At 37.0% G+C, this 18,885-nt stretch overlaps 1 protein-coding gene across 1 annotated transcript in view; it reads right to left on the bottom strand.

The window, feature by feature from the left end:
* The window catches only part of LOC112978281 (sodium channel protein type 5 subunit alpha-like), a 44,684-nt gene that overhangs the window by 11,076 nt on the left and 14,723 nt on the right, over positions 1 to 18,885 (bottom strand). The window contains exons 10-19 of the mRNA XM_026091591.1: positions 17,362 to 17,553; positions 14,808 to 14,910; positions 12,645 to 12,883; positions 12,371 to 12,523; positions 10,723 to 11,076; positions 9,741 to 10,190; positions 6,539 to 6,650; positions 3,785 to 3,939; positions 1,670 to 1,877; positions 107 to 195 (exon numbers count right to left, since the gene is read on the bottom strand). Coding sequence (XP_025947376.1) covers positions 107 to 195; positions 1,670 to 1,877; positions 3,785 to 3,939; positions 6,539 to 6,650; positions 9,741 to 10,190; positions 10,723 to 11,076; positions 12,371 to 12,523; positions 12,645 to 12,883; positions 14,808 to 14,910; positions 17,362 to 17,553 — 2,055 coding nt within the window. The remainder of the gene's footprint in view (positions 1 to 106; positions 196 to 1,669; positions 1,878 to 3,784; positions 3,940 to 6,538; positions 6,651 to 9,740; positions 10,191 to 10,722; positions 11,077 to 12,370; positions 12,524 to 12,644; positions 12,884 to 14,807; positions 14,911 to 17,361; positions 17,554 to 18,885) is intronic.

Genomic DNA, 18,885 nt, shown 5'->3' with positions numbered 1-18,885 from the left:
ACATCCCAAACTAGAGAATCAAATTGTATTTTTCATAATAAGAACTTCAAATGTAGCTATTATCAGTAGTAGTATTATTATTACACATACACACTAATATCCTTACCTTTATTCCTTCAAATCTAGATAAAGCTCGTAGAGGCCTCAAGGCTCTGAGCGTTCGGAGAGATTTCAAGGCACTGCCATTGGAACAAAGTGACGTGTCATTGGAAACACTTTGAAGCCCCCAGGAAACAAATGAAAGCTGTGTTGGTTGAATTGAAATTAAGATTATTAAATGGCATATAAAAGTTTATTTTGTTTGTGTCAGCAGACAATCACATGCTGAATGTTACATTATTTTTGATGACTAATTCAAATTTATTGTAATATAGTTTTACTTTATTTTGTTCTGATATTTTTTGAATAATGGCATTCTTTCACTCCAATTAATGCATTTCTTTTTTTTTCACAATCATTTTATATAATCTTAAAATGTTAGTATAACAACCAAATTAGTAACTATGTTAATTTCAAAGATTACAAGGCCAGAAAGGATTATTCTCATAAATTAGTCTCATTTTCTGTATAACTGGTCTCAGCAGTGTTTCCAGTAATTCCTTATCATGATTATAACTTAAGATGATAAGGTGGTAATATAAGTTATTTTTAAAAAACATTCAATCATGATTTCAAATCTTCACATGACAGAAAAGGAACAAAAAACTTTACTAAATGGCTCAAATAATTAGCTTTTTTCACCATTTATAATTTCCATTCTCTTTCCTATTTAAATTTGTTGTCTCATTGTCTAGCCATTGGATATTTTCATGTTCTTCCCCTGTTTTGATCAGAACTGCTATTAAATTTACAAAACTGTAATTGCTAGAGTCATGCTATTTATTCTTTTTAAATTGACTTAGTATTAGATTTTTCTGTTGAAGCATTGAGTACTTCAAAAATCTCAATGCTAACAATCCAGAGAGCTTATGAAATAGCTATCTGCTCGCTCCTGGAAGCCAGCTATTTGGATATTCTTATTTTAAGATATTTAGCTTCAGTAGATTCTACTCAGCATCCTCCAAGTGCATTGTTAATAAATAAAAAACCATTTCATTATGATCTGACAAGATTACATTATTTAACTTTTTCTGAATCCAGAATACATACATACATATACTGAACACTGTATGACTTCTATCTCGCTATTGATTTCACCATTTCTCTTTATGTTAGGATTGCTTCTGTTGCAGAGTGAAACATACATTCTTACCTCTTTAACTCTCTGGCAAATGCTTTTTCCAAGAATACTTTTATATGCCCTTTACCATTTAAATTTCTTCTTCTTCAAGTAAGCAACTCTAGTTTTTCCTATTTCTAAATGCTGAAGCTGCCAGCAGATTCACATTTTTCTATGTTAATTGATGTATCTTAGTTTCATTTTTGATTGCTAATTGCACTCTCTCTATAATGGAAAAGGTTTTTATAACCAACTTGGCCCTCACTGATAGTGATATTTAGTAAAATTTTCTTAAGCAACTTCTAATTATTATCTATAATTGCCATTTACATTTTTCCTTCAGTCTCTTTTGATAGCAATTATTTTCAGCTTTTGGAAACTGTCTTTTACACTTGTGTTTATTCATAATCTGACTATACAGGGAGTTCTCTATGTAGTAACCCTCAAAATTCAGGACATAAGGCAAATTCAATATAATACTTACACATACAATGATGAAGTCAAGCCAACACCAGGCATTTGTGAAATAAGTTTGGAAGCCATAAGCCACCCATTTCAGAAGCATCTCCATAAAAAAGACGTAAGTAAATATTTTATCAGCATATTCCAGGACCATTTTAACTTTTTTTCTTTTCTCAAGGTAAATATCTTCAAATGCCTGGAATTTCAGGATTCAGTTATAAAGCTGTTCAGTAGTTTTTGGGTAAATTATTTTCAAATGGTACAAGAACATACAGTTTGGTTTATTATAATGTTTTCACAATAAATTATAGGAAATTTCCACTTTTTTATATTTAGAAGCTAAAAACTAAACTGTGAAATAACTAGTCTCATTTTCAGATTGGTCGAAAAGCACACACTTTTGGTTGCTGTGGTGTGTCCACAGTGCTTTGGGAGAAGATGTTTATTCAGGCATTATAGCAGACCCAATTTGTTCTCCTGAACCTATGACATGCTAAGCCCAATCTAATAGGTCACTGATAAAAGGGAGTAGGAKCGTAAGCAGGTGTTTAGATCTAGTGAGACCTGAATTAAAAAACTCGCATAAAATCACCGCTGTGTTTCTGTTTTATATTCCTACTGACAAAACAGGGAGCAGAGACACTCCTATGCACAGTTACCACCAATCTGGCAGTACCTGTGCGCTCTTGCTTTGCACTGTAAGAAAGCAGTAACACCATTTCTGGAGCTACGTGGTCTTTGAAGCAGTGGCCATTCAATTGTGCTACAAGCAAGATAGATGTCTACAGAACAAAGCTGTCACTGTATCCACAGAACTGGTAATTCAACTATAGGAAATTGAGAACTCACTGCATTCACATACAAAATCCTATTTACCATTTCCTATTTTCTTTCTGAGAAAACTTGACAATTAGCATTGTCTCTCTCTCTGCTTAACCTTGGCAACCCAAGAATCTTATCATCTTGATCTACATCCATTAATCAACTCACCCATTCATTAATAGGGATGCTCCTTCAAACTTCTAATTACTAAACTCTTCCCTTGCTCTGAGTACTCACCATGTCCTTTTCTACGCATTCTTTCTATGATCACCATCTCATTTAATTTACTTCATTATAGCTGGTTCAGAAAACTTCATATGATCAAAAAAATTCATAAATAAACAGAAAGTAGAATATTTTTGCTGGATGACAACAGTATCTTGGTAATGTGGAAGTTCTCAATGCCACAATAAATCTTTGATGAACAGAAATCATTATTATTTTGTTATTTTGTATGTGTATACTGACTATTTTTGTATTCAAATTGGCTAGGTCCTACAGTACAGTAAAAAATAACTCAGTTTCCTTCCTCACTTCACTGTGGTTCCACATGAGTACACAGGAACACTCACTGGAATCCCAGAGATTTTCCATGGAGCTTTTTGCCATGGGAAGTTTAAAGCAGAAAGTTCAAATTTATGGTCCATTGTTCAACCTAAAACTAATGTGCACAGAACAAATATTATTTGGATAATTCTCATATCTACCATAGACATCAGTTTCAAACTAGTTGGTTATGTTCTTTCTATATTATATAATTTTTATTAAAGAAATTACTTTCATTAAACTTAGTTAATATGTTTGCACATCAAATAAAAATTCTCTTATTCTTCATTAAAATAAATATAATCAGAGCTGCAATTAAAGATTAAGTCACCCTACTAGTTTACAGACATCTTCAGTTTTAGATTCTGATAATCTTGAATGATTTAAAATCTGCTTTTATTGAGTAGTTAATCTGTTTTTATAAATTTGAAGGTACATCTGTTTTTGTAAGCTTTCCTAAGTAATTTCAAACGCTGGCTTAGCCTCTTAATGAAGCACACAAAGTAGTTCCATGAAGAACTATCAAGAAGCCAATAATTCCATACATTTAAATATCATGCTACTTCTCCAGTTGAGGAAAGCCTTACAACTTGATAAATTTATCATACTTTTATCTATCCTTGGGGAAAGAAATGTGAAAGAGGGAGAGAAGAAATAAATGAAATAGAATAATATGATTCTTTTCCATTACTTATACCCCTTAGTTCAAAGTTTGAGAGATTAAATTAAATTTACCAGTGCTGCACTGCTCAATATTATCATAAAAATGATAAAGTTTTCAAACCAGCTATGTTTAACAATTCTGTAGCAGGTTTTTCTAAATTTCCACCAAGTGCTTCCTGGAAACTTAGTGATATCCACTACACAACACGAAAAACATTGGACACAACCTGAAAAGAAAAAGAAGAACATATTGGTTCCATGGAAAATGTGGAGCCACAGAATATTAAAAAGTGTAAGACATCTTAAAATGAGCTTCTGTGGCGTACATGAAGAATGTGCTGTTTTACCCAAGTGGTAGTGTTGCTGTGGCTGAAATATTCTAAGGAGATAGAAAAGACAACATTTGCAGGCAGAAGTAATTTCTTTTAACAGACCAATTCATACTTGGAAAAAGCAGAGAAGCTTTTGTGCACTCACGCCCTTATGCAGGGATTTCATCTAAAAAGCCATTACTTCTATTTACAAAACTTACTGGTTTTATTCTCTGCATTTATTCTTTTTGTTTTGAAAAGAAATATTCCCTTTCTAGTACTTTAGTGAATTATTATTTTTACTGATTATATCACTCCTTAGCACTGTGGAGACATTACTACTAAATTTTCTCTTCACTATCTTCCACCAGATACACACTTTACTTGTAAAGGCAAGAGGATTGAACCACTAAAGCCAATGGAGTCTAAGGAGCCATTTAGGTGATGAAATGTAGGTGTCTGCTTTGGGATAAACTGTATAGTCCTCTGAATTCCATTAGCTGTATTGACTGCATATTCATTCACTACCCTGGGACCTCAGACATATTCAGTTGTCTAAACATAGGACTCAAGTGCCATTCAAGATACTAGCTATCCAGATACGTACCCTGGCTGACCTCCAACTGCCCCTTCAGAAGTGCTCTATGTGCTCTAGCTCATATATAGACACCTTCACTCTGATATCTTAATATAAGACTGAATCAGACTCCAAGGATGGGATTTAGCGGCTTAAATACAGGTGTTTAGTGTTTTTTCAGGCCCTCTGGGATATCCTACAGCTCCTGAGTCATTTCTGGTAGCTCCACACAGTTGCCTTCCTGAGGGAGCTGGCGGATGTTATTGCTAGGCCACTGTCCATCATCTTTGAAAGGTCATGGAGAACAGGAGAGGTGCCTGATGACTGGAAGAAAGCCAATGTCATCCCAGCCTTCAAAAAGGGCAAGAAGGAGGACCCAGGGAACTACAGGCCAGTCAGCCTCACCTGCATCCCTGGAAAGGTGATGGAGCAGCTCATCCTGGARGCCATCTCCAAGCATGTGGAGGACAAGAAGGTGATCGGGAGTAGTCAGCACGGCTTCACCAAGGGGAAATCATGCCTAACCAATTCCTCTGATGGAATGACTGGCTGGGCAGATGAGGGGAGAGCAGTGGATATTGTCTACCTTGACTTCAGCAAGGCTTTTAACACTGTCTCCCATAATATCCTCATAGACAAGCTCCGGAAGTGTGGGCTAGGTGAGTGGACAGTGAGGTGGATTGAGATCTGGCTGAATGGCAGAGCTCAGAGGGTTGTGATCAGCGGCGCAGCACTCTAGTTGGAAGCCTGTAGCTAGCGGTGTCCCCCAGGGGTCAATACTGGGTCCAGCCCTGTTCAACTTCTTCATCAATGACCTGGGTGAAGGCACAGAGTGCACCCTCAGCAAGTTTGCTGGTGATACCAAACTGGGAGGAGTGGCCGATACRCCAGAGGGCTGTGCTGCCATTCAGAGAGACCTGGTCAGGCTGGAGAGGTGGGCAGAGAGGAACCTCCTGAAGTTCAACAAAGGCAAGTGCAGGGTCCTGCACCTAGGGAGGAATAACCCCCTGCACCAGAACAGGTTGGGGGTTGACTTGCTGGAAAGCAGCTCTGCGGAGAAGGACCTGGGAGTGCTGGTGGACACCAAGTTGACCATGAGGCAGCAATGTGCCCTTGTGGCCAAGAAGGCCAATGGTATCCTGGGCTGCATCAGGAAGAGTGTTGCCAGCAGGTCGAGAGAGGTGATCCTCCCCCTCTACTCAGCCCTGGTGAGGCCACACCTGGAGTACTGTGTCCAGTTCTGGGCTCCCCAGTACAAGAGGGATGTGGCACTACTGGAGCAAGTCCAGCGAAGGGCCACAAAGATGATTAGGGGACTGGAGCATCTCTCTTATGAGGAAAGGATGAGAGAGCTGGGCCTGTTTAGCTTGGAGAAGAGAAGGCTGAGAGGAGATCTTATCAACGTGTACAAGTATCTGAAGGGAGGGAGTCGAGAGGATGGGACCAGACTCTTTTCAGTGGTGCCCAATGACAGGACGCRAGGCAAYGGGCACAAACTGAAACACAGACAATTCCATCYGAACATGAGRAAATACTTTTTCACTGTGAGAGTGACAGAGCACTGGAACAGGTTGCCCAGAGAGGTTGTGGAGTCTCCTTCTCTGGAGATATTCAAAACCCGCCTGGACGCGATTCTGTACAGTGTACTCTAGGTGACCCTGCTTGAGCAGGGGGGTTGGACTAGATGATCCCCAGAGGTCCCTTCCAACCTCAAGCATTCTGTGATTCACAGATATTTCATAGGGTACTAAATGCCTATGTTCAAGCATCAGAATCTTGCTCCAATTGTACACTGGCATCATATGTATTTGCCTGAGCTTTTACGTGTATAAAAAAGTGTGTCAGGCAAACAGTCTCTGCCAATTTAGAAATGTTACAAAGAGAGACCTCTGAATACTGGCTTATTTGCTGTCACTGTGATAAATAACAGATTCTTACTTTCTCCAAGACAGTCCTTAGGTATGTGTGGCTTTTTAGCCTGGAAAAACATCTCCATAGGAATAACTGGATCCACAGTGCTGGCTTCAGAATAACTACCAACATCAAGTTTCTGCACAGGACAAGAACAAAGAAGAGAATTTATTCATTTTTCCATAATAAGGCCACCAGATTTAAAATAAGCGGAACTTATATAGAGAAAAAAAAAAGAAAAAAATTTTCTGTAGAGCAGAAATCATCTCAATGGTGCTGAATTGCCAAAATAAAGTTACAAATAATAGCGCTGTTCCCTATTCTTTGATTGCATGGCTTTTATTTGATAAGTTCCTTTCTTTTGATTTCTTCTAGATTTCCACACTGACCTTCCAGGCAGGGAGAAAAAAGTTCTAGAAGAGATTTAATTAGGCAAATATACTAAGGTTTATCTGCACTCAGTTTCTTCTGGAAAGAATTTCTATAATCTTTTGCTGAAATGTGTTGCTTCCACGTCCCCTAAGGACATAATCCTTTGTGTTCTGTTTGTGCACAGTCATCTCAGTGGTGGAAAGGTAGGTGTCCTTAGGGCCGAGTCCTTTAACCTGGTTGGTATCAAGTGTACAGGCTGCAAAATGCAGACTGCACTGATATGCTAGGCTCTTGCTCACTTTTCTTACAAGAAAGAAAGGAGGGAAGGTTGCAAAAATCCATAAGCATGTTTACGTGCATATGCAACATATCTTAAAAAAGAGAAGCTGCTTACTAAGAATCAAAATTAGGTAAATGTGTAGTCATGTACCTTCAAACAGATACGTCTATGCTATGAGTGCATATGCACTCCAACACTTCACATTAGAGATTTTAACTTTTCCTTTGGCAGTGTGTATACTGGGAGTGCTCAGGCTTCACCCTGCCTCATACCATTCCAATTTCCTTCTCTTTTGCAGAGATACAGACCACATCTGAAAAGGCTTTAAGAGAGGAAAGACTGGCAGGAAAGAAACACACGGTCTCTATATTTTGAAGAGCTGTAGTCACTGGTAGGTAACCTACACACCTATAAAACTAAACGGAACAGGGAAAATAAAGAAGAAGAAAGCAATCTTTCAGCTAAAAAGTATCAGTGCCCTGTATAACATGGAAAGGGACGGCATGAGGACAGGAATGAGAAGCCAGGGTAAGGGAGGACTGCCTCTTTTGACTACCATGTTGGCTTACACTAACTTAAGGTCATAGAAAACCTTCAGCATATAGAAAAATGTAATGGTTTAAATTTATGGATATTTTAATATTTTTAAACTTATACCTAATATAACAAAATACTGTAATTTAGATTAAATAAAAGTTTAGGCAACTGTATCTAAAAACAGTTTATATTAAAGTTGTTTGCTTTTTGGAGGTAGCAATCCAGAGACTCATTGAACTTCCATTTAATTTTCTGTGTCACTTGGAGGTGAACCATGATTCTTCACCTTTTCTTATGTGGAAATGTATCGTATTAGAATAAACTAAGTTTCTAGATCAGAAAATGTATGGTTGTTTGGGAAGCATTTCGAGAGAACAAACATTTGCATCCAAGGTTAGCAGCAAAAGCAGTTATCTATAAAAATGAATAGCACGTACTAGATACATTTCAAGAAAGTGTGCTTCTTGACTAATTCCTTTTGACTCACTTTGTACAAAATCATATATTAAGTTATACTGGTAGCCATGGATGTTTGTGAGACACAAACTTCCACATTCTATAGTATTATTTACTTTCAAGAGATGCACTGTCTTCCACATTGATTATAGCTGATACTGTTTAGAAACCCATTTGTCCCGTCGTTGCTGAATGAGAGAACCACTGGAACAATTTTCATGTCTAGCCTATTCATAAAAATAGAAATTATGCTTACCTCTTTCTGCTCTTTATTTTGTTGCATTTCTGAAAAAACACTCATGATTTCTGAAGTCTCAGACAACTGACTGAAGCTACTTGAAGTTTTGCACCGCTCTCTATGTCTTAATTGGTCTCCCTGCATGAAATAATGCAAAAAAGTTTATTTTACACATTTTTTTTTTCTGAGTCATTTTTACAGTCAAATTTCTTTAACAGAATCCAAAGCATCCAAAAAAAATTCCGAATATTTTTCTTTTCATAGAAAATGAAAAAAATCTGCCTAAAAAAGCGGGTAAAGGAATGATTTCTTCCTCAATTTCAAATACTTCAGTCCTCTTGTGACCAAAAACATAAGAAATAGATCGTAGTAGTCCACCTACACACTGGTCATATGACAATTCAACCAAAAACAGCATCTGCTTTTGACATTTCACGTAATGCTCGGTTACTGTTCACTTTTAGCCCAAGTATCTGCTCTGATTGATTTAGAGTGTGTTGATACCACAATCATAACATGTGACTGACATTCATAAAATACAACCCTAAACAAGATAGTCTAGGCAGTACAGTCATCACAGCAAGGTGCTCCACCTGAGCTCACTGCTCACATATATACATAGCTATCTGGCAGTCCCATGTGGATGTGACAGATACCTGAATCATCTCAAATGTCCCTAAATGCCTATGTTCAGGCAAATGAACTGCATCTTTATTGACTATCATGGCTTTATTGACTATCATTTACTATCAAATTAAATGCCTTACTCACATGCAGAAATCTGTATTTGGGTATCCATATTTAAGTGCCTGAGTCCTGAGATTAATCCTGCCCAAAGCAACAAAATCAAGAGATAAAAAGGGGAATCCAAAATATCACAGAGAATAGGGCATTTAAAAACACTAAGAAATGTTCTCTTTTTAAGCTGAAGCTTTTAATCACATTTCCTTTGTGTCCCATACAACTGATTAGCAGTATGTAAGCAACAGGACAAGAAGCCTGCCTTTCAAAAATTCCAGATTCCATCTGCAAGGCAAAGGACATAAAAAGAAATAATGTCTATCCTGACCAAAGCTCATTTAGCAATTGACAAGAATAAATGGAAACAAAACGGATAGAACATTGCTATCAGTGAGCTGAATGGTGAAAAAGTGGATATTCAATATCTCTTACTGAATAATTGAGACTATTTGATAGCTCTTGCAATTTGAAGCTACTAGAAGAACAAAGAAAACAAAACAGCAGAAACGAAAAAATAGAAGGGATGAAGTTTACTGCTGAGTCTTGCAAATTATATTTGCAGGTGCAAGCTACAAAAGAGTTTTCAAAACATTAGTATTTCTTACCCTGTTTTTGTATTCCACTGCTGTGCATACACTCTGCTCATTATCACCTTCATCACTATAACTCTCTGCTACTGCAAGGGGAACAGAGATACTATGGTTCATTAACAATTCTTCATATTTGCATGTCACTGAGGAATTCTCTCCATTATTGTAAAAACCAACGTCAAAGCAATAGTTTTCTATATCCTTTCTGATATCTGCCATGGCATAGTTATTTTCCTCTATGTCTTTGGCAGAAATTTTCACCACAGTGTTTTTGGTTTTTGTTTTGGGACTTTGTTTCATTATTTTGCTGCAATGATCCAAAATTCTGTGTTTCAGAGACTGCAGGCCCTTGTGAATCTGAGCAATGGCAATCTGACATTTGGTCTTTTTTTCAGTTTCCTCTTGTCCCATTGAAGAGTCAGCACTGAACGAACTCAGCAGCAATGCGATGAATAGGTTGAGCACCTTAAAATAATTAAAAGTAAGTTGGAGACACTACTGCTTCTAACAGAAATAACATTTCAAAAAACCTTCCTCAGTTAAAAAATCTCAAACTCTTTTTTCAACTACTGTAATAAAATTTTCTGTTATAAGGGAACATTAATATAGTAAGGTATGGCTTCTTCAGGAAGGAAAGGCAGAAGAAAAATGAAGGAAGTGTGGTTCTGGGTATATCAAAGATATTTTCACACACTCTGATGTCTATAATGTAAGAGGAGGTAGAAAATCAGTTGAAAAACAGTGGAGAAAGATAAATTTTAATAATGCCACCACCAAACAAATATTTGCTATAGATCAACAAACCAAGCAGAGGAAAAAATGTCTTCTTCCATTAAGTAATGGATGAGACTGAATGCTCATGGTAATGAAAGATTTTACCAAAGTATCTCTTTGAAAAGAAAGGTATACCAAGATTTTGAATTGTCCAGGAAGTTTAAGATTCTTGGGAAGAAAGGCAAAAAAAAGACATGATTACAGAAAAATAGCTGAGACTTACCACTAGGTTTCCTATCACCAGGACTAGCAAGAAAATGGGAAGACACAGCCCTTCTCCAGCCACTTGCATACATTCCCACATCATTTCAATCCATTCTCCACATAAAATTCGGAATATAATCAGGAATGAATGAAAAAAATCCTTCATATGCCAGCGTAAATTCTCGTCAATGTTTATCCTGTGGTAGTTTTTCTTGTAGTATTTGCCTAAAACTTGCCTTCCTACTACAGCAAAAATAAAAACAGTGATAATCAAAACCAGAGTGAGGTTACCCAGAGCACCGACTGAACTTAAAATTATTTTCATCAGAGTATTTAAGGCCGGCCAGGACTTTGCCAATTTGAAGATTCTGATCTGCAAACAAAACACAAGAGAACAATGTGAGTGGTGGAACACCGTATATGTAGCAAAGTGCACAGAAAAAAAACAGATCCCATATTTATGAGACTGCCACACTAAAGGCCACACTAAAATACACCTTCATAACTTGGCCCCAAATACTGGATGTTAACAGGTCTGCAATTCACACCTGGGATTATCAGATTATCATATGATTTTTGATATGCCAGCACTTGTTATGTCCGCACTGCATGTCAGCTAGTTCTAATCCCAAAGCGCCGTGCTTAAACTCAGAAGGTAAATGTTACTGAGAACACAGCCCTGCCAGAGGAAGCTTTCAAACTGCACATGCCCAGTTAGATATGAGCATGCATAAGTCTATCTGTAAATACAAAAAAATTAAATCGGGTGGCTTCTAGGTACTTAGGAGAGGCTTATCAAACGACTGTTTTGGACTAAATCAAATGTAGCGAGATCACAAATGAAAAAGGAATTTTTTCTACCTCTCACCCAACAGCCAACAGCCAAATAAGGATCTGAAAAGCAAGATGGGATGCATCTTTATGAGTAAAAAGGATTTTTTAAGTCAAATTAGCCTTCACCCCACTGTCTTCAGAGGGGTTTGCATGGGTATAAAGGACTGTTAACAGTCTCCCTTATGATATACAAGCAGAAACAGAATTCAACTGAATTTTTAAGTGTGTTGACTCTGAAAAGCTAGGAAGAATGTTACAACAATCAGCACATTTAGCATATATAATTTTGAATATACAGTAAAGGTACAAGCAAAAAACTGACATTATACATAGACGTCTCAGAGCTACTTCTCTTTTTACCTAACAAGGAGAAAGTCTTGAGGAAAGTTAGGTTATTTTTCAAATCTCAACCCAAAAGGAAAGGCTGTGTAGTGAAGGAACTTTTGGTATGCTTAAACTCATGAAAGCACCCAGATAATATCTTTTCCAGATTGAAGATCTGAAATGTTGGAGTTGATATCCACCCTTACATAGAACTAACAGAGAACTAGAGAACTCCCTGCTACATCAAATCTCTAAGGGGGACCACCGTGCCAGAGGATTTGTGGTATCCAGTGTACCCAATATGATAAACATAGTAAATGTATTCTTTAACATACATTTAAAATTCATTCTAATTTAACATTCATTTTGGCTTATTATACACTAACACAGAGTACTTATTTAACAGATTGTCACTGAAATAATTTGAGGGAAAGTGTTTCACTGAAAACTTTTTACAAATATATACAAAGCATGTACTATTCCCTTAAAAAGAAAAAAGAAATCATTACCAGCCTGAAAAATGACAGCTTAGTTTTACAACCTATTAGGCCCATCATAACAACTACACTATCAAAAATATTCCATTTTTGCTGAAAATAGTGGTAGGGATCTAAAGCGATGATTTTCAAGACCATTTCTGCTGCAAAAATCACAGTGAAGACCTGGAAAGAGGAAAAAGAAATCAGCATAAAGTCACTAAAAGAGTATGTCTGCCATTAGGACTATCCCACTGTAAATATGGGGTTATAACTCCATACTGACTCTAAGGTAGACCTAACTTACCTCGTCACTTGTACAAAACATCTTTTTATAAGCTTCTGGCATCCCAGGGTACTCCAGAGCCATGAATAAAGTATTCACCATAATGCAAATCATGATTGAGAGATCAACAAATGGATTCAATATTACCAATTTCACCTTCTCCTTGATTACTAGCCAGAACGGGCAACAATTCCAAATTAGATACCTTTGAGCGAAACGTTTCAAAAATGAAGGGCATTTCAGTTTTGACTCCTGCAATTCTAAACGACAAAGGGCAAAGTGACATACAAGTTATCTTGTGGAATCTCATAGCAAGAAGACAATCAATAATAGAAAAGATTGAAAAAAAGATCAGTCACCTGCGAGAATTCAGTACACATGTGAGGAGAATAATATCATTGATAAAGCTATGTTTCATTCGTTCTACACAAACCAGTCACAGGCTATTTAAAGGTTATCATCAACAAATCTCATAATTACAAAAACAGCTGATATCACCCACCTCTTCATATGTTATAAGGATAATAAAATATCTGCACTATGGAGAAAGAACTTAGTTGTTTCCAGGAAAAGAGACAACTTGTTCTCTGTGAGTTGCATATGTGCAGTCACAGATGTGGCATGGCTTTAAAAGAATTCCAAGCTAAAATAAAGCTTTCATGCCTGTGGCTAATCATTAATACTGATACTCAGACATCTGAAATAAAATAGGTTATAGAATAAATTTCTTACACTAATGGAAGAAGTAACACAGCACTTCAGTTTTTCTAAACAAATAATTTCTGTTTACCCCATATTTCGATGTCCCATAGTTGAGCATAGGATCATAGGATAATTCAAGTCGGAAGGGACCTCAATAGGTCTCTAGTCCAACCTTCTGTTCAAAGTAGGGTCAGCCATGAGGTCAGAGACTGCACAATTTTTTCCACTGTCTGACTGTCCTCATGGTAAAAGCTTGTCCTTATATATAGTTTGAAACTCTCTTCTTTCAATTTATGCCTATTTTCTCTCATCTTCCTACCATACACCACTGAGAAGAGCCTGGTTCTGTCTTCTTGATAACCTCTTCCTATGTACTGTAAGGCTGCTGTTAGGTCCCCTTCAAAACCTTCTCTCTCTTCTCCAAGCTGAATCAGCCCAGCGCTCTCTGCCTCTCCTCAGAGGGCAAGTGCTCCAGCCCCCAACCATCTTGGTGGCCCTCTGCTGAACTCGCTCTAGTTTACCAATGGATTTCTTGTACTGGAAGGGGCAGGGGAAGGCAAAACTGGATGCAGTAGTCTAGATGTGGTCTAACAAGTGCTGAGTAAAGGGCCATAATCCCTTCCCTCAATCTCCTGGCTATGCTCCTCTTAGTATAGTCCAGGGCGCTGTCAGCCTTTGCTGTTGCCAGGGCACATTTCTGGCTCATGCTCAGCTTGCTGCCCACAAAGACCCCAGGGCCTTTTCCACAGAGCTGCTCCCCCAGCTAGGCAATCCTTAGCCCGTACTGTTGCAAGGGCTTCTTCCTTCCCAGATACAGGAATTTGTATTGTTCTTGTTGAATTTCATAAGGTTCCTGTTGGTCCATCCCTCTAGGATGTCTACGTCCCTCTGGATGGCAGCTCTGCTCTCAAGTGCCTCCACTAGTCCTCCCAATTTGGTGCCATCTGCAAACTTCATGAACAAGCACTCCATCGCCTCCTCCAGGTCATTGATAAAGATGTTAGGACATGACAGCCTCCAGGATACACCCATATAGTACTCCACTTGTTAATGACCTCCAGGTAGAATATGATCCAGTAACGGGACCCTCTGAGCTCAATCACCAAAACAGTTTTTTGCCCATCTGGTGGTCCACCCATCCAGACCTTAACATCCTAACTTGGATACAAAAATATTGTGGGAAACGGTGTTGAAAGCCTTAATAAGTCAAGGGAAATGACATCTACTGCTCTTCTCTCATCCACAAAACTAGTCATTTTGTCGTACAGAGCAATCACGTTGGTCAGGCATGATTTACCCTCGGTAAATCCAAGTTACAGCTGCAGTTATGTGAGATATCAGTATATTTGTTGTATTGAAATTTACATTTGTTTGCAGCATAATTTCCTCTAGTGAATTTTAAAATAATGATGACTGTAACATTTTGATCTCTTAGGTCAAGTTACACAATCACTGTAGGAAAAACACTAAAGAATGACTTACCCAAATTATCTGTAATAACAGTGGCTGCACTCATTAACCTCTGTCTTCGAAAGGGATCATTAACAGAGTCCATTGACAATTCATAGGACAGTAATATTTGCCTCTTTGATTAGAAAGACAATAGAAAATAATATAACAAGCAAATATGGCTAAATGTTTGGCTATATAAAAATTACATACAGTATAATATAAATGGGCATCCTTACATACATTGTAATGAAGYCTTATCTTGAAGAAAGAGTGTAAAACAAAACAATACAAAAATATCACATGAAGGCAAAGGACACCTCATTAAAAAAAAAAATTCTTCAGGATGATTTTTCCTTCTGAAAATATTTAACAACAGTAATTATTCCATTATATAAGAAGTACATCAATCATTAATAGGAGAGCAAAGGAAAAAAAAAATCATTCTGTCTTTCCAGTCACTGATAAAAGGAACACGTGAAATGAACACTGAAGATCAGTTTCAGTTATTGATTATTTAACTATTAACTATCTGTTTTTAATATATAATAAATAATAGTCAATATTAACAATAACTATTTACTGAATCATAATTATTGGTTTGCTGAGCCATTTTAAGCCTATCTACTTTTAAGCCTATATGAACATCAAACAGCTTTAAACTAGGAATGGGATTACCTATGTTTCTGGTAAGAATTTACTGATTGCTAAACATCATTCAGTGCTCCTGATGTGCATTGAGAAACAGACAGGTCAAAACTTGTCTTACAGAATACACTGAAATATTATCCAAAATTTAGTCCATGGCATATTAAACTCTTCCTCCCAAAACGCTTTTTTCTTTTCTTTTTTTTTTTTTTGTAAAACACAGACTGCAAGGAAAAGGTGAGACTCTTTGAGGCAGAGAAGAACAGAGAGAACAAAGACTTAAGTATCAGAGAGGATGTAATTAAAGCCTCCAGTTGGCAGGGAGTTACTGATTGGCCACATTGCAATGCACAGTACCTTAGTATCCACTTTAAGCATTCAGCCTAACGGTGTAATTTGTTTCATTTTGTTTTTGTGCACAGGGTACATAACCAAAGACAGGACATATCATTACTTCAGACTTTTACCATAATGTGATTTTTATGAACATTTTCTGAGACTGTTATTCAGGGAATGGAACTGATATCATTGGCCTTAGGTGGTTGATAATAATTCCTTTTCATCTCTCCAGTATTTTAATGACTTCAAAAGATAAGCAAAACTTAGCTGACTGAACAGAACAGACATAGGCATAGAATAGACATATAAAAAGAATTTACAATAGAATGCTAACATGTCTGTTTTTTTAGCTGTATTTTTTTCAGAATCTGAAAGACCCAAGTAGACTTCTAATCATATCCCAGTTAGCAGTGTAACTCGTCCTCTCATTTCTTTCTATAATATTTGGTCTCTTAGAGGAGAGAAACTTGTAAAAAAATTGTCTACCAGCCTAAGGTCCTCAAAGTCTTCTTGTTGAAATTCATAACTGTTCAGAAGCTTTCAGAGTTGGAAAATGGGCGGTGCTTTTAGAAAGGTTAAGAGCATCTGTCAACATTGAACTGGTTAGTATTGCTCATCTTTCCTTATCTGAATTAAATAAGTGTCAATGAGAAGTCATCTGACAAATTGTTAAAATAGAAATCTCAACAGACTAGAGAAATCAGTACATTCAAGTCATCATGGAACTGATGATGCTTTACCAAAAGCTTTGGATCTGATATGCTTCTTTTTCTTTGACTTGGCACCTTTAGCATCTTTTTGTGATTAAAGTACAGGGTATATTGCTTGAAGAGTCACAGAGCTTGCACTGCCAGTAGTTGCCCTAACATGAAACAAACGGCCACCATCTCTCGGTGTTGCAGATAATGTTTGTCTAATGGTAGAATTCTACATCAGAGCACCTTATACTGCTTCAGTTATGCTCTATATCTTCTTTTTTTAATATGAAATTCATTTTAATATAAAATTCATAGGACAAAGTGAGAACTGTGATGCAAGGGAGTGAGGGGAAGTGAACACACAGGTGGACATCTTGAAGAACCCTTGCAATTGATAAATAGCTCCTTCTGTCTTCAAATGATAATCTGTAAGTACATTCACATTGCGTAAAACTACAACCAGAACAATCACTTGGATCTGGAATTGGAAATCTTCATGCAAAGAATGTAAAGGCATTCATTAGCAAGGACAGAAATGTAGTTTAAGCTTTGCAGAATACACTCCAGGGAAGTGGGTTCCACTTACGGTTTCTTGTACCACGTTTTTTTATGCAGCACAACAGAGATGCTGGCAAATCTTAACACAATTTTAAGTCCAGAGGTCTATAATACACCAGAAACACACTAATGACATCCACTTCTAGTTTTCCTTTCCCTTCAAGTCTACGTAATGTTGTCTCTCTCTGGTCCCAAAATCTAACCGTTTTAAAAAAACAGGTCAATTCAGTGCATGGAAGAAGGTAGAGGGAAACATTTTGCAAATAAGAAAGACTTTTCTGGTCACCAAATTGTCACACCACATGTTAAGACAAATGAATACATCTTATACTTCAAATACTTACAAGCTTTTTTTGGCAACGATCAGGCTGTGAGTGAAATACATGTTCCTCTTTCCCTTGATTACTTAAAATTAGGCTTTGTCCTAAAATAGGCTTTTCTTCCTTATTCTTTTTTTCTTTTAAATTTTTCAAGTCAGCAACTGACACTTCGGATATGACATGTAAGGTCTTATCACTTCCTTCAACAGCCATCATCTGTAAAACAAACAGCAAAAATCCTGTTAGTACAAAGCTAACACCAGAGAAAGGACTAGGATCAAATACAATTTAATTATTATGCTACTTGATTACTTTGCATTAACAATTTTCAGTTTTCAAATATTAAACTACTTCAAAAGATAGAGTACAAAATGCTACTCACTATACTGAAAGATAAAGAAGGATTACTTATCAGCTCTTATAATTAAAGTTTGTATTTGCCACTTTAGAAATTACACTTTGCATCTGAATCTCAGAATAGTAAGGTATATCCTTCTATTCCTCCTTTCCTTACTTTGGAAAGGACCTTGAGCCCAAGACAACAGAAGACTAAGGGCTCAAACTAAATCCTAAAATAATCTGATCTTAAAGCTTTCTTAACTATTAATCATAGAGAAAGAAAAATGGAAGGAAGAAAAGCCTAAGTACAGTTTAACAAGCTGGAATACAGATGAAGAAACATCACAGGCCTGCCCACAGTTACACAGGAAGAACCTGGTTAATTGATGATGCCTTTCATCTCGATGATGAAATTGGATAGTTGCTACAGAGTATTCACACGTGCTCTTGCAAGACTGACTTTTCTGACTGTTAGCAGCAACCCAGAGGTATCTTTTATAAAGAATAAGAAGATAAAAGATTTCTTACCGATAAATTTAAATCTATATTGTTACCTCAACTCTGGTCTCAACATCTCAGGAATAAAATAAAAGCAACAAGGTGATCCCTGGTTCCTTATAGGACAAGGAATTAATGAATCTATGCAGTACTGTGACAAGAAAAAGCGGAAACACTGCAGAAATCTGAGGTGATTAGTCTTCTAAGCCAAAAGCAAAGAAATTAATGCAGTCTATGGATGCCCTTCTACATTAATATGGAACTAATGGCACTAAACAAAGACTATTCCTCCACCTGTCAATGGGTAGACCTTCTGCACGAAGTTTCATTACTCAGAAAGAGGCTTCTTAAATAGTTAAGCACAGTGGCTCTCAGAAAGCTTGAATTTCTAATTGGTCCTGAAATCTATCAGTATTAGAAGTCCTAATCTGGAAGAAYTGAAGAAATAACAACTTTTCTTATGGATGTAAACCTCTCCACCCACATTTTCTTCATCAGACCATGCAGAAATATCAAAAAGATAATTATACCCAGGGAAAGGAATTCCTGTATATAGCAATAGTCAAGCTATACAAGAATGGGGCAACCAACCGAGTGTGGGAGTTTGTCAATACCAGAAAAGCTAAATACTTGCCTGCAAGCCATTGTTGTTTCATTATATAGTGTTAGGTCTGCAAACCCTAAAAGTTAGTATTATTTGGACTTGGACTG

The sequence above is a fragment of the Apteryx rowi genome, unplaced genomic scaffold (genome assembly GCF_003343035.1).
Source record: "Apteryx rowi isolate R43461 unplaced genomic scaffold, aptRow1 scaffold_91, whole genome shotgun sequence".
Classification (NCBI taxonomy): domain Eukaryota; kingdom Metazoa; phylum Chordata; class Aves; order Apterygiformes; family Apterygidae; genus Apteryx; species Apteryx rowi.
The sequence above is the reverse complement of the archived record's forward strand: the minus strand, read 5'-3'. Positions and strand labels throughout refer to the sequence as shown.